General features: G+C 39.8%; 1 protein-coding gene across 2 annotated transcripts in view; it reads left to right on the top strand.

Annotated features, from left to right (window-relative positions):
• Positions 1-14,975, top strand: part of DNAJC6 (DnaJ (Hsp40) homolog, subfamily C, member 6) — a 231,906-nt gene that overhangs the window by 8,517 nt on the left and 208,414 nt on the right. The window contains exon 1 of one of the 2 annotated variants that reach the window (XM_006862455.1): positions 6,560-6,648. The exons of the other annotated variant lie outside the window; for it this stretch is intronic. Coding sequence (XP_006862517.1) covers positions 6,627-6,648 — 22 coding nt within the window. The 5' untranslated portion in view covers positions 6,560-6,626. Of the gene's footprint in view, positions 1-6,559; positions 6,649-14,975 lie in introns of those variants that run through there. 2 annotated transcript variants of the gene reach the window in all.

Here is a 14,975-nt window from a genome sequence, read left to right as displayed (position 1 = left end):
AAGTTCATCAAATTGTATGAGAATACTTTTTTTTTTCCCCCCTTCTTTTTACTTCTGGTTAAGCTCTGATCATCCAGTCACTGAAGCCAGGATAAATGGGTATTATCTGCAAGTGTGGGTGTTCTTGTGCATATGCCTTCTCTTCTTAGCAGCTGGACACGTCATTTTCCGCTCTAGTCCTCTGTGGCTATGTCACTGACTCTGGGCCCAAGAGTCCCCAGATCTTGCCACACTGCTGAACTGCCGGCTTTTATGGTTCAAACTGACTTTGCAATTTACTGTGTTAACTGGCAGTGCCACACCAGAAGTTCGTACACAGGGTTGCTATGAGTCGGAACCAACCCGACAGCACAGAACCAACCACCAACCTGTGATGTATCCATTTCATTGAATGACTGTGAAGCTGAAAGAACTAATATGCAACATGGGCTTAGAATAATACTTAGTAAATAATAAGTAACAAATGTACACTATAGAGGCTCTTCTCATGTTCATTCCCTTCCCTTCCCCAGGTGTCTCTTCCTATGGTCATGCTGCTCCCTTCTGCAGTTAGCCCATGTCATAGTCTCCATTCCCATGGTTATCAGGTTTTTTTCTCTGCCTCTTGCCTATTTTATGACCACTTGGATGCTCTGAAGAACCCACACAGAGGTTTGATGTGATGGTGTAGGTGAAACCACCCTCCTTCTAACCCCCCATGCTTGGGGATGCTTGTCAGAGATTGAATTTTATCCCCACAAAAAGATATACTGATGCTCTAACTTCAGTACCTGCAGAGGACATGACCTTGTTTGGAAAGTCTCTTTGAAGATATTATCAATGAAGCTAATATGAAGTCATAGTGAAGTAGGGTGCGTCCTGATCTGAATAATGTTTTTATAAAAGGGAAGAATGCCATACGAAGTTGAAGCTGAAAGTCAACGAATGCCTGGGGCTAACAGAAGCTGGAAGAGGGAAGAAATGCCTTTCCCTTAGAGCTTTCAGGTCACGTGGCTATGCTGACACCTTGAATTCAGACTTTCAGCCTATAGAACAAGAAGCTCTGGTCACCTAGTGGTTACAGTAGTGGTTAACAGTCGGGCTGTCAAGGTCAGCAGTTCAAAACTACCAACCAATCTGTGGGAGGAAGATGAGGCTTTCTGTTCCCGTAAAGATTTACAGACTTGGAAACCCTATGCAGGGTTGCTATGAGTCGGAATCGATTCCCCGGCACACTACTACCACCAGCTTATAGAACTATGAGACAATTAATTTCTTTTCTTGTAAGCTATTCAGTTTGTGGTCTTTTGTTAACCCACCCACCCACTGCTGACACATAATGACCGTATAGGCCATACTAGAACTGTTCCATAGAGTTCCTGAGGCTATACATTTTCCCACCCACCACTCGTCAGTTTGTCATACTGTGGTGGCTTGTGTGTTGCTGTGATGCTGGAAGCTATGCCACCAGTATTTTAAGTACCAGCAGGGTCACCCATGATGGGCAGGTTTCAGATGAACTTCCAGACTAAGAGATAATAGTAAGAAAGAGGCGGACTGCTTCTGAATGTGTAGCCAATGAAAACCTTATGAATAGCAGTGGAATGCTGTCAGATAGCACCGGAATATTGAATATGGAAACATGATGAAGAGCACCAGAATATTGTCAGATACAGTGCTGGAAGATGAGCTCCTTCAGATTGGAAAACACTCAAAATCAAACAGCCCGAATGCTCCTTAGAAGCCCCGATGGCCAGACTTCGTCTCTTATACTTTGGGCAGATTATGAGGAAGAGTCAGTGGAAGGTCAGTGAAAAAGAGGAAGACCCCTCCCCGCACCCCCAACAAGGTGGATTGGCACAATGGCGGCAGCCGTGGGCTCAAGTATAACGATTGTGAGATTGGCGCAGGACTGGGCAGTGCTTTGCTCTATTGTGCATAAGGTCGCTGGGTGTTGGAACCAACTCAGTGGCACTTAGCAACAATAACAAATCTTCCTGACAGCCTTATCGTTCTCCCATAGAGTGGTTTGAACTGCTGGCTTCTCAGTAAGCAGCAGCAGGGTTCTTGGTCTTTTGTGGGCAGCCCTAAAAAAATGAATATAATGACTAAGCTAGAAGAGGCACTAAGCAAGTCATTGAAAAAGCCATTGTTGTTAGTTACTGTAGTGTATTGCATAAGTCCACTCATGGAGAGCCCATGCACAACGGGGTCTATAGGGTTTTCACTGGCTGATTTTTGGAAGTACATCTAAATTGCCAGGTATTCCTTTTTCCTTAGTTTTCCTTAGTCTTGACACTTTCCTGAATCCTGTTTGACATCATAGCAACACATAAACCTCCACTGACCCTGTGTGTGTCACTAGAATCATGCTCTATAGGATTATCAGTGGCTGATTTTTTGAAAATTGATCTCCGGGCCTTTCTTCTGAGGAACATCTGTATGGATTCAAACCACAACCTTTTAGTTAGCTGCTGAATCTGTTAACTGCCTACATGACTCATGGACTTTTCTTTGCTTATTTATCCACTAACCAAGAAATAAAGTGCCTCAGAATTCCAAGGGGATGTAAAGGCTTTTTTCTTTTTTCTCCTGAGGATAACATTTATAGCTGGCAGATTTTGTCTACATTTTACACAGCATTTATTTCTTTCATTTTTGTTTTTCTAGTGCAATTTAAAAGCCTTACTTAATTTAGGGTCTTGCAGTTCTTGAAAATTCTCTTCAGTTCTAAATTCTCTTCAGTTCTGTTCTCAAGATGGCCTCCCTTGCTGGGCATGACTCACTGGTCTAGTGACTCAGAAGTGGCATCTAACAAGACAAGGACTGTGCAGAGTTGTGAAAGGACTTGGCGGCCAGTGGAGCCTGCCTGAAGCTTTTCCTAAGGCCTGTGATTGAGATAGAGCATCGCTTCTTTATTAACAGGTGTTTATAATGGTCATTGGTACACAGTTTATTTGAAGCTTGGGGTTTACCTTAGTCATTTCCTAGTTCTGAAAAGCTCCGAGGCTTGACTCCCTCTTGTTCCTCAACTGGGTGTGGCCTCGAGGTTTTACTGTGAGACAGAGGAAGGCTTCTGAGAATACCCTGACCCTGCTGGGGAATGGCCATAGAATGAGGAGGTCTAACCTACTGCCAGGGAGTTGTTTCTGAGCTATAGTTCCCCTGTAGAACAGACTAGAACTAGAACTTTACATTTTTCAAGGCTGTGAATGTTTGTGGGAACAGACAGCCTCATCTTTTTCCTGTGGACCAGGTTATAGGTTTGAACTCCTGTCATTTCAGCAGCCCAGCAGCTTATCCCACTGAGCCACCAGGGCTCCTCAGGGTCTGAGGGTCTGTAAATACTGTGTCAGGAGAGAAAGTAAAGGCTTTTTTTGTTTGATGAGCTTTTTAAACCAACTTTTTTTTTTTTTTTTTAAACCATCAATCAAGGATGGATAAAGGGATGGAAAGATATAGGATGAAGCAAATACAGAAAACTATTTTTATAGATGAGGTTACTATACAATTCTTTTAATATCTTTGTATGTTTGAAACTTCAAACTACATATGATAAGGAAAATGAGGCTCAGAAAGATAAACTTGGTAACAGTGTTGTAGCGTTCATGGAGTCTTTTATATGTCAGGCTTCATGTTGTGCACTTTACATATAGTAACCGGTTCAAGCCTCACCCAACCCTACCTAGTAGGTTGGTCTTCATCTTTCAGATAGGAAACTGAGACTTAAATACAGAACCTGGTCCAAGTTACTCTCTTGTCCTTAAGTGCCTTCAAGTCAGTTCCAAATCATAGCGACCCTCTATAAAATTTCCGAGGACCAACTGGTGGGTTTAAACTGCTGACCCTGTGGTTAGCAGTCTAGTGTTTATCCTATAGCCTGCAGCATTGTAAGATACCAACTGGACTCATAATCACAAAGTCGTCAGTTCAAATCACCAGCTGCTCTAAAGGATAAAAATAAAGCTCCAGATTCTTCTTGTTAAGTGCCATTGAGTGGGTTCCAATTCATAGCGACCCTGTATAGCGTTTCCTAGGAGTGGCTGATGAGTTTGAACCATCAACCTTTCAGTTAGCAGTTTATCCTACAGCTCCACAATTCTAGGAGCTATTGAATGACAGAGCCCTTGTTTGAACCCAGTCTTTGTTTTGGCATCTCTGTCCTGTTCTTTCTACCCAGACCTGTGTGCCACTATGGCCTTGGCATCTGGTATATTTTGTGGAAGCTTCTTGCCTTGAGGTTCCAAGCTCCTTGGAACCAGAGACACTATGTGTCTTTCTTAGTGTTCAGAGCAGTGCCGGGCACGGTGACATTTCCTTAATGTAGATACTCACCACTGACTCTTAATGGGCACATTTTGGTTGCCCTGGACTTGGTTTTGGGAGATAAATTGTGTTTTTTTGACACGGTTTAGTGGCCAACAAAAAGTTCTTATGAAGGCAGATTTTCCTCAGTGGTCTTTCTTAAGTTGGCAATGAGGAACAGAAAGGTATTACCCTTTGCCAAGAAAATATAGGAACAAAAAAATGCAAGTACTTAAAAATTTCCAAAACTTTCAGGGAGCCTTTACATTGTAGCAGTTAAAAATCAACTGAAAGACCCCTAGTGGCACAGACAGTGTTCACTTTATAGCCATATTTAACTCTTGGATTGCAGTAATGAGCAGGTGAACACTGATAATTATTTATATGAATGTGCCCAAGCATGTTGATAATTATAGAGTGCTTAGTTAAAAAGAACCTGATTTATTCTCCCTTTTGATCTTTTGTATCACTTATGCATGGCAGGTATGATTAACCCATTTTACAGATGAGGAAACTGATGTCCTGCACCACTCAGTTAATAAGTGGTAGTCGTAGGTCTTCAGTCTTCTTATTTCAATTCGTAGTCCAACAAATTTTCCATGTCAATATTGTATTTATCCAAGCGTTGGGGGGTAGGACAGAAACAGGTAAGTGTTATTTCATTTTGTTGCTCCTTTCCCAACTTAGTGAGGTCCTGGACTGGGTCAGTTAACCTTTCAGAATATCATCTATATAATAGGGACAAAACACTATTATACAGTGCACTTTGAACAGAGGAGGTTGTGAGAGTTTAGAACTTGAAAAAAACACAGCAACAAAATCCCACAAATATAAACAACTCTCTTTACAAGGTAATTTCTGATTAATGATGTTTGTAAGGGATTTTGATGACTTACATAAAATAAGGTGGAACTATAGGTTAAACACAAGATTGCTAACCACAAGGTCGATGGTTCAAACCTACCATCCGCTCCACTGGAGAAAGATGAGACTGTCTAGTCATCTAAAGATTTATAGTCTTTGAAACCCTATGGTGGTGGTGTGCCATGGAGTCGATTATGACTCGTAGTGACCCTGCATAGGGTTTCCGAGGCTGTAAATCTTTACAGGAGCAGAAAGCCTCATCTTTCTCCTGCAGAACCACTGGTAGTTTCAAACTGCTGTCCACCAGGTTAGCAGCTTGGCTCATAACCACTATGCTGCCAGAGCTCCTTGAAACCCTATAGAGGTGGCTATCAATTGGAATTGACTCAATGCAGTTGTTTTATATAAAACAGGTTTAATGTCACCTCCCCAAGCCACCCTATTTTAAAATGGCACCGCTTTTACTTCATTACTATGCTTCATTTTCCATCACAGCATTTAGTATGTTCATGTTTGTTTGCTCTTTGCCTATCTTAATCCCTTCACCATGTATAGTCAGGGACTTGGTCTGTTTCCCTATACTCCTGAATTGCCAGCAGGTGGAATAGTGCCTGGCACAAATAACTATTTGATGGTGAATGAGTTAATCTAAACTATGAAACAGTTGGAAGGAATATGACATATTCCTTAAATCTTCCTAGTATTCTCTAACAGAGGGGCCTTAGGTTTTCCTCATGTTCAATTCTGGATCAGCCAAGAAATGGCTTTAAAAAAAGAAAAATCACTAAAGTCTCCTTGATGTTGTTGTTAAGTGCCATCATAGCGACCCTGTACAGGGGTTGCAAGGAGTGGATGGTGAGTTTAAACCTCCAACCTTGCAGTTCAAACTGACCTTACAGTCAAATGTTTATCCTACAGCGCCACACCAAGACTCAGAATATCTGCTTAGGCCAGGTTAAATGGGTAAAATAACCTGTGTGCCTCTGGATTGTAACAGTCTGTGAGGAGACAGAGGGTCTGGGGCTGGTTTTGTTCATGGTTTTTTAAGAGGAAAAGAAGCACAGAGCTCTGATTCCCCTCCAAAAAAATGAGGTCTCTATTTTAAACTAAACCCAGCACACAGCATTGTCACTTCCCTTTCAATTTGAACTGAATCTCCCTAGAGAAAAGTAAGTGCTAAACAGTTGGTTCTCTAACTCAAAGGAAGGAAAGGCAAACGGAGGCTCCAGATCCGGTTCCATGCCATGTTTTGGAATTTGTGTTTACGTCTGCCTTCATCCCCATCCTATCTCTCCAGCATGAGCACAGTTATAACCCCGCACAACGACTTGCTTGCAATGATCATAGCCCGGGTGTTCCACCATTGAGGGACTTCGACTCCGAGACGGCTGACTTCTGTGGGTGACAAATCAAAAGTCAGGGTTACAGAATCAGCCAGACTTTTCCTGCGTATTTGCAGCAGAGGGAGGAAGGAAAGAATGAAAGATTCAGAAAATAAAGGTAAGGGGCTGACTGCAGAGAGGGAGGCTAAAAGATGCTAGAGATGAGATGTCTCACTCTACAGACGTGTTTACTTTGTACTAGTGGCTGACTTAAAATTCCCGTGCACGTAATTATTTTTATAATTCGAGTTATGTAATAAATATAATGACTTTTAAAAATAACTGACTTCTGGTTTCTAACTATTGTGCCATTCAATTTTCTTTACTTGTGGTACTAAACATAGCGATATTTTTGTGTTCTTCTTTTAATCGTGGCTGAGTAACACATATTTCAATTTCACAGATCTTATAAAGGTTGATGGGGAAGCCCTTAGCGAACATTAATCTTTCAGGAGGCCCCACTGGGGAGCCCTCACTGACCTTCAGAACTGTTTATTTTGCAGAGAGATTTGGATGCACACTCCCTTCAACCCCCTGGCCACCACCCCCTACATCCGTGGTACATAACACCCCTTCACCTCCCAAATATTAATTCTGTTTGAGGGATGGAGAAGAGAAAAATCGATGTAAATTAAAACTCAGGAGAGGAAAGGGGCTCACTCAAAATGAGTCAACAAAATACTAAGTTAAACAGAAAGGGTTCTAGGTGATTCTGGGGTTTTAAATACCGAAGGTCCTTAAATTTTCTGCCGCAGTTGGGGGAGGAGCAATAGACCCCAAGGTCTCCGGAGGCTACACGTGTTCCGCGATCCTGTTTCAGCTGGGAGCCCTTCCTAGTGACTGCATTGGTCCTCTCCGGATCTGAGTGCCCTCCGAAGGCACTGAGGGACCCGGCGCCCTGGGGGCAGAGCCCGACCCCTGCATTCCCAGATGCTAATTTTAGGGCCCGCCAGCCCCCCTATCCCCGTGGTTTTGTCGCTCAAGAGCCGCTGCGCAGCAGTTTGCACTCCACCCTTTCCTCTCTCTGCACTCTGGCTTAAGACGGCACCAAGCACCTTGCACTGGGCACGGGGGTATGGGTGCCCTAGGGGAGGCTGGCACACAGCTCTTTCGGCCCTTGCACAATCCTCACCCGCCCCTAAGGCAAGTTGCTTGGGTGATCAACATCGTCCCCAAGACTTACTGCACTGGGCAGCCTACCTTAACCTTCTCCAGTCCTTAGGAGTCTGCCTGTCTTTCTGGTTTGTTATAAGATTCCCACTTTGTAATGAGTAATGATATGTATTACACGTTAAAAAAAAAAAAAAGGAAGAGAAGAAAAGAAAAACACCCTCACACAAACTGATGTCTGAGGGAAGATGGGTATTTTTAATCTACCAACAGTTTTCAGTGAAGGTTCTTAAACAAACCTTCTTCCTATAATTGAGGCTTTAAAAGGGACCAGGGAAGGTGGGGTTGGTAGTATTAACATCTAATAGGATCTGGATTGACATCCCTCATACTGATCCATGTGGTTTTGATGTTTAAATTTTATTCCAGCAGCCTTAGTGGGGAAGAAAACAGCTAAGCATGGGCCTCCTATCCACTCCTGTCTTGGAGTCAGCCTGTCATGTACAAATAATACTGATGTGTGTCTAATCAAATGATTTAAAAGAAACTCTACAAAAGAGTATTGACTTTTCCTGCATTGTTTTCAGTGGCTGGAGAAAAGGTTTTGGGAAAGAAAAAAATTTGCTTATTTGCCAAGTCATGCTAGGCCATGGGCATGGTTGAGAAGAAAATTAAAGCTGCTTGAGCCTCAGGATGAAGTTAATATTCACCATAGTTTGCAATGAAAACCCTTCCATTGTCTCAGTGTATCAGCATGCTTAGCATCCCAGCTACTTTTTTGAGGAGTGTTGGTATTTAGAATTTTATTTCACTTTGCATTGCAAAGAGCCTTGTGTTGGGGAGTCTGTAATACACTCTGGCTTTTACAACCACTAGCTCTTTATTGACCTAGGACAAGACTTTATTTTCCTTAAGTCTCAGCATCCTTTTCACTAAAATGGAATGGTGTTAGACTAGATCTGTGTTCTTCAGGTTGTAGGTACTGAGAAAATAGTCTCAACTAGCATTTTAGAGAGATGAAATAGAATAGAAAATGCCAGAAATCATTGTGCCTGGTAAGAGTAAGTAAGTGTTGTTTCTTGAAAGTTCTGTTTTAAATAGTTTTATATATATATAGTCTGTATTGTGGTGTCAGATCTATTTCTTACTATGAGTCCCTGTCAAAAAAGTTTGAGAAGCACTGAAATAGGCCATAGTTTCTTAGTTTGGTTTTCAAGGAGTTTATGAAAATGCAGTTCTATATGCATGTCCAATTTTATATGCCTATAAGAGAAAATCAGTACTTTTCCTTAGATTTCCAAAGAGGCCTAAAATTCCAAACAGGTCATCAATTATTGAATTTCTAAGATATCCCCAAGCCTCTTCTGAACCAATTTTTTAGAGACGAAAGAATTCCTTCAGGGCTGAAAGAAGGGTATGTTCTAGGATTGGGTGATTTTTTTTTTTTTGTGTGTGTGTGTGTGTGTGATTGAGGATGGGTCATGACCATGGCAACCAGAGCATGAGAGCTATTTGTCAGTACCAAAGTACGAGTTGGTGACCTGAATTGGAAATATAAATACACTAAAAAATTTAGAGTTTTTGTGCTGAAAACAACCACAGAGAAGCCATTAGGCTGTTGTGTATTGTTTGGGAGTCAGCTTTCCTTGCAAAGACTGAAAAAGAGAACCAGATAAATTAAGGAGGTTAACAGGGGCTAATAAATCATCAGGATGTGGGTAGGCAAGAACTAAATTTGTATATGCTTCCATCATATGACTGGTGTTCTGTAAATGTTGAATTATGGTTTAATAATTGCCATTCTTTCTTTTTCACTCTTTTTGGAACACCCTGTCTTAAGACAGTCCAGTGAGACTTTGAAATAACAAAAAGACATTGTATGCATTTACCCAGCATATCTCAAAATGTTCTGCAAGCCAGAGAAAAAATAAATATGTATGAGGCAACTAAGAAGAATATAGTTGAATGAGTTAATAAGTAGATATTCCCAAACATAACAGCTAATTATCATAGTAACAATCACATCTCCTATTTAATGAACATCTAGTATGTGAAAAACAGTATATAAGAAGCTTTCCATATTGTCACAGCAGTGCAAGGTAGGTGGCATTTTACATGTAAGATGATGAAGAGTTGGATTAGGAATTTTGTTCAGTAGCACATAATGCTGGTAGGTATTCAAGTTCAGGTCATTTCCCCTACAAAAACAATCAATGGGAAGCAGGCCTTCAGAATTCCTGCTTGGTAAACTCAGGGAGGACATCATACTTGGTAAAGTAGAGGGTCAGTGAAAAAGAGGAAGACCCTCAGTGAGATGGATTGCCTGCAACAGTAGACTCACACATCACGACTGTGAACATAGAAAAGGACTGGGCAGTGTTTTCTTCTGTTGTTCACAGGGTCCCTGTGAGACAGAAACCGTTCCCTATCTCTTAACAACAATAACCTTGCAAAGTTGCAGTTTAAGATAGAATTGTCAGCATCACTCTGTATTAGAATTCATTTACTTATTCTTTGAGAAATGTAATCCTTAGAAAATGATGACATTTGTCTTTCCTAGGCTATGTTTATTTGGGATGTTCAGTTTCAGATTCTCTTTCTATTTAATAAATTCTCTGAAGAAATAAGAGTGAAGAATTTGAAAATTTGGGTGGAAATTTTTTTGTTGTTGTTTGGTTTGGTTTCATTATAAGAGGTCAGGGAATATATTTCTACTTCCAATGTTTCTATTAATTTTTTAGATTTTATCCCCCAAATAACAACATTTTGTGAGAAGATAAGGTTACATATGACGGTTTTAGTGTGATAAAGTTAGGGTTAGAACATTGTGCTGGTGGTTTACATTTCCTTGATGTAAAATGTTTTTTTTTTTAATTTTTCACATAAAGTTTGATTTTAGATCCAGACATAAATGTTAAAAAGTGTTTGGCGTCCACCCTGCTAATTCAGAATAAATGAATGTGAGGAAATACTAGAACTGTTATTTTTCTTACTCATCGTGACGGCTTTGATACTTTTTGAGGAAAAAAAAAGAAATTTTATCTGAAATTCTAAATGGGTTGCTTGTGACTAGATGGGTTGGGGAATGATGTTTTTGCAGGAGTGGCCTCTCATTTTTTTAGGGTTTCAGACCTAGCATGTGGTAAGACTGGGATTAGAATCTGTTCTGTGCCAATTGGTCTCAATGGGTATGTACTGCATCTTGGGGGACACAATGAAAATTGGCAAGCACGTGTGTATTTGTGTTGTCATGATGACTGGGGGGGTAGGGATGGGTTGCGGTAGCACTTGGAGTCCGTGGGGGTATAAATAGTTAACGTGTTCCCAGCTACTGTCTGAAAGGTTAGAGGTTGGAGTCCACCCAGAGCACCTTGGAAGAAAGGCCTCATGGTTAATTTCTGAAACATCAGTCATTGAAAACTCTATGGAGTACAGTTTGACTGACAGTACTGAATCTCCATGAGTTGGGATCAACTTGTTAGCAACACATTTAATAGTATTTAGTAGACAGAAGCCAGAAATATTAGTTGTTCTTCAGTGTTCTGTACCATAATGAATTACCTGGAGTCCTGGGCAGCTTTCACATGTTTTTCTTCTTCAAGCAAACCTTTTATGTTTTTCCATAAATTGATTTCACATATAATATATTGAAATTTTCAGAATTAAGATTACTTGTATAATTGAGGAAAAATTATACTTAGTTTTGTTCAGAAAATCATTTACCCAGGACAACACAGCTAATTGTATTTGAGATACCACTGCAACATAAATGTCTTATTCAGTCTCTGTATAGGTATAGGTAATTGGCTATAATATTATGTCTCCTAAATGTCCAATGAGATGTATTGACACAGTAGCAACAACACTGGGCTTAAGCGTAACAACAGTTGGGAGGATGGCAAAGTGTTGGGCAGTGTTTCATTCTGTTGCACATTGGGTCTCTATGAGTCAGAGCCGACTCAACGGCACCTAACAACAATGTAGTTCTGCTGGAAATTTCACTTACTGAAATACATACTGTTTTATTGTAAATAAGTTTTTCACTTCTTTATATTACTGTTGCAACATATGTATACGAGTGTGTACATATATAATATGTGTGTGTGTGTGTGCATATGTATATATATGTATGGTTCTGGTGTGGCGCTATAGAATGAACACTAGACCAAAGGGTCAGTTTCTATCACCATATTGGTGGTTCAAACTCACCAGCCGTTCCTCAGAAACCCTATACAGGGTCACTATGAGTCAGAACTGACTTGTATTTAACAACAACAACATATATGGAGTCCTGGTGTGGCACTGTAGGATACGCACAAGGCTGCTAACTGCAAGATCAACAGTTCAAACCTATGTTCTCAGAAACCCTATCTATATAGGGTAGCTATGAGTTGGAACTGACTCAATGGCACATAACCACAACATATATATATATATCCATACAAGGGGACTTCAAAAATTTCATGGAAAAATGGATTTAAAAGATAATGGAATTTCCCCATAATCTTTTTGAAGACCCCTCATATTTGTTGTGATTAGATGCTCTCCAGTCAATTCTGACTCATAGTGATCCTATGCACAACAAAATGACACACTGCCTGATCCTCATGTTACCGTGTTTGGCCCATTGTTGCTGCCACTGTGTCAGTCTAATCTCCTTGGGGGTATTCCTTATTTTTTATGAGCCTTCCATTTTCCCAAGCATATCCTCTTCAAGGGCTGGTCCCTCCTGATAACATGTCTAAAGTATAAAAGGTGAAGTCTGGTCATCCTGGCTTCAAAGGAGCGTTCTGACTGTACTTGGTCCAATACAGATTTGTTTGTTCTTCTGGCACATGGATACTTTCACTATTCTTCACTAACACCATAATTCAAATACATTGATTTTTCTTTGGTGTTCCTTATTCATTGTCCAATTTTTGCATGTATATGAGGCGATTGAAAATACTGTGGTCTGGATCAGACTTGCTTCAATCCTCAAACTGACATCTTTGCTATTTAACACTTTAAAGAGGGCTTGTGCAGCAGATTTGCCCAATGCAAAATATAGTATGATTTTTTAAACAGCTGCTTCTATGAGCATTGATTGTGGATCCAACCAAAATGAAGTCTTTGACAACTTCACTCTTTTCTCCATTTATCAGGATGTTATTTGGTGGTCCACTTGTGAGGACTTTGTTTTTTTTTACTTTGAGGTGCAACCAAAAGTTGCATCAGCAAGTATTTCAAGTACTCTTGGGTTCCAGCAAATAAGGTTGTGTCATCTGCATATTGCAGGTTGTTAATGAGATTTCCTCCAATCCTGATGCCATGCTCTTCTTTATATAATCCAGTTTCTCAGATTATGTGCTCAGTTAACAGATTGTTAAAGTATGGTGAAAGTATACAACCCTGGTGCACAGCTTTCCTGATTTTAAACCATTCGGTTTCCTCCTGTTCTGTTCTAACGGCGACTGTGTCTTGGTCTATGTATAGGTACCTTGTGAGCACAATTAAGTGTTTTGGAATTCCCATTCATCACAACGTTATCCGTAGTTTGTTATGATCCACACACTCCAGTGTCGTATAATGAAGCACATAGTCAATAAAGCACAAGTAAACATCTATCTGGTACTCTGCTTTCAGTCAAGATTTATCTGATGTCATCAATGAGATCTCTTGTCTCATCTGAAGCTGGCTTGAATTTCTGGCAGCTTCCTGTGGATGTACTACTGCAACCATTTTAAAATTATGTTCAGCAACATTTTACTGCATGTGTTATTAATGATATTGTTAGATGATTTCTGCATTCCATTGGGTCACCTTTCTTTAGAATGGGCACAAATATGGATGTCTTCCAATCAGTTGGCCAGATAACTGTTTTCCAAATGTCTTGGCATAGATGAGTGAGCATCTCAGCACTGCATCAGTTTGGTGAAATATTTCAATTTGTATTCTTTTAATTTCTGGAGCCATGCTTTTTTGCCAGTGACTTCAGTGCAGCTTGGATTTCTTCTTTCAGTACCATCTGTTCTTGATCGTATTATGGTTCCTCTCTAAATGACTGAAGGTCAACCCGTTCTTTTTGGTGTGTTCTTTCTGTCTTCTTTTGATGTTTTCTGCTTTATTCAATATTTTTACCATAGAATCCTTCAGTATTTCAACCTGAGGTTTGAATTGTTTCTTCAGTTTTTCAGCAGGAGAAATGCTGAACGTGTTCTTCCCTTTTGGTTTTCTAACTCTAGGTCTTCTGACATTTCATTGTAATACTTTACTTTGTCTTCTTTAGCTGCTCTTTGAAATTTTCATTTCAGCTCTTTTATTTTCTTTCTTCCAGTTGAACTTCAAAGGCAAGTTTCAGAGTCTCTTCTGACATCCATTTCAGTCTTTTCTTTCTTTCTTGTCTGTTAAATGACCTTTTTCTTTTTTCTTGTATGATGTTCTTGATGTCATCCCACAACTCTTCTGGTTTTAGGTTATTATTCTTGTTAATATTTAGTGCTGTTGAGTCGGTTCTGACTCATAGTGACCCTGATTAAGATTTCCTAGGGTTTGAATTGCTAACTATGTGGTTAGCAATCTAGTGCTTATCCTACAGCGCCACACCACTTCAGTTATTAATGACTTGCTAATATTTTATGGAAGGATTTTGTTAGTTCACTGAAGAGATTATCCTGTAATTTTGTTGTGGTTTCCTTTCTAGGTTTTGGTATCAAGATTATGTTGACTATAGAAAACACATTAAGAAATTTCATTCCTTTTCTATTCCTTGGAAGAATTGTAGGACTGGAATTATTCTTTAATTGTCTGGAAGAATTCGCTGGAAAAGCCCCTCAGTCCTGGAAAACTTGTTATTGGAAGCTTTAAAAATATGGATTCACTTGTTTTAATAGATGTATAATTATTCAAATTTTCTATTTCTTATGTCAGTTTTGGTAAGGTGTATATTTCTAGCAATTTGCCCATTCAACCCAAACTTTCAAATTTATAGTTCTAGTTTTCTTTATATCTTTTTCTGATCTTTTTAATGTTTATAGATTATGCTGTATTGTCCCTATTTTTACTCCTATATTGATATTTTAATTTTTAAAATATTGATAATTCTAATTTTTTCTGACTATTGCTAAGGTTTTAAAAATTGTAGCAAACTTTAAAAATATTTGACTGAGTCGATTTTCTGTATTATGACTTTCTGTTTTTATCTTTATAATTTACTAAGAGATCTTTAATAAAAGAGCCTCAGTGGCACTGCGGGTTAGGCATTGGTTAAGCTGCTGTTTGCAAGGTTGTCATTTCAACCCTCCTGGTGCTCTGCATGAGAAAGGTGAGGCTGGCTGTCTGCTCCTGTAAAGATTT

Source organism: Chrysochloris asiatica, unplaced genomic scaffold (assembly GCF_000296735.1).
Source record: "Chrysochloris asiatica unplaced genomic scaffold, ChrAsi1.0 scaffold00048, whole genome shotgun sequence".
Classification (NCBI taxonomy): Eukaryota; Metazoa; Chordata; class Mammalia; order Afrosoricida; family Chrysochloridae; genus Chrysochloris; species Chrysochloris asiatica.
The sequence above is the reverse complement of the archived record's forward strand: the minus strand, read 5'-3'. Positions and strand labels throughout refer to the sequence as shown.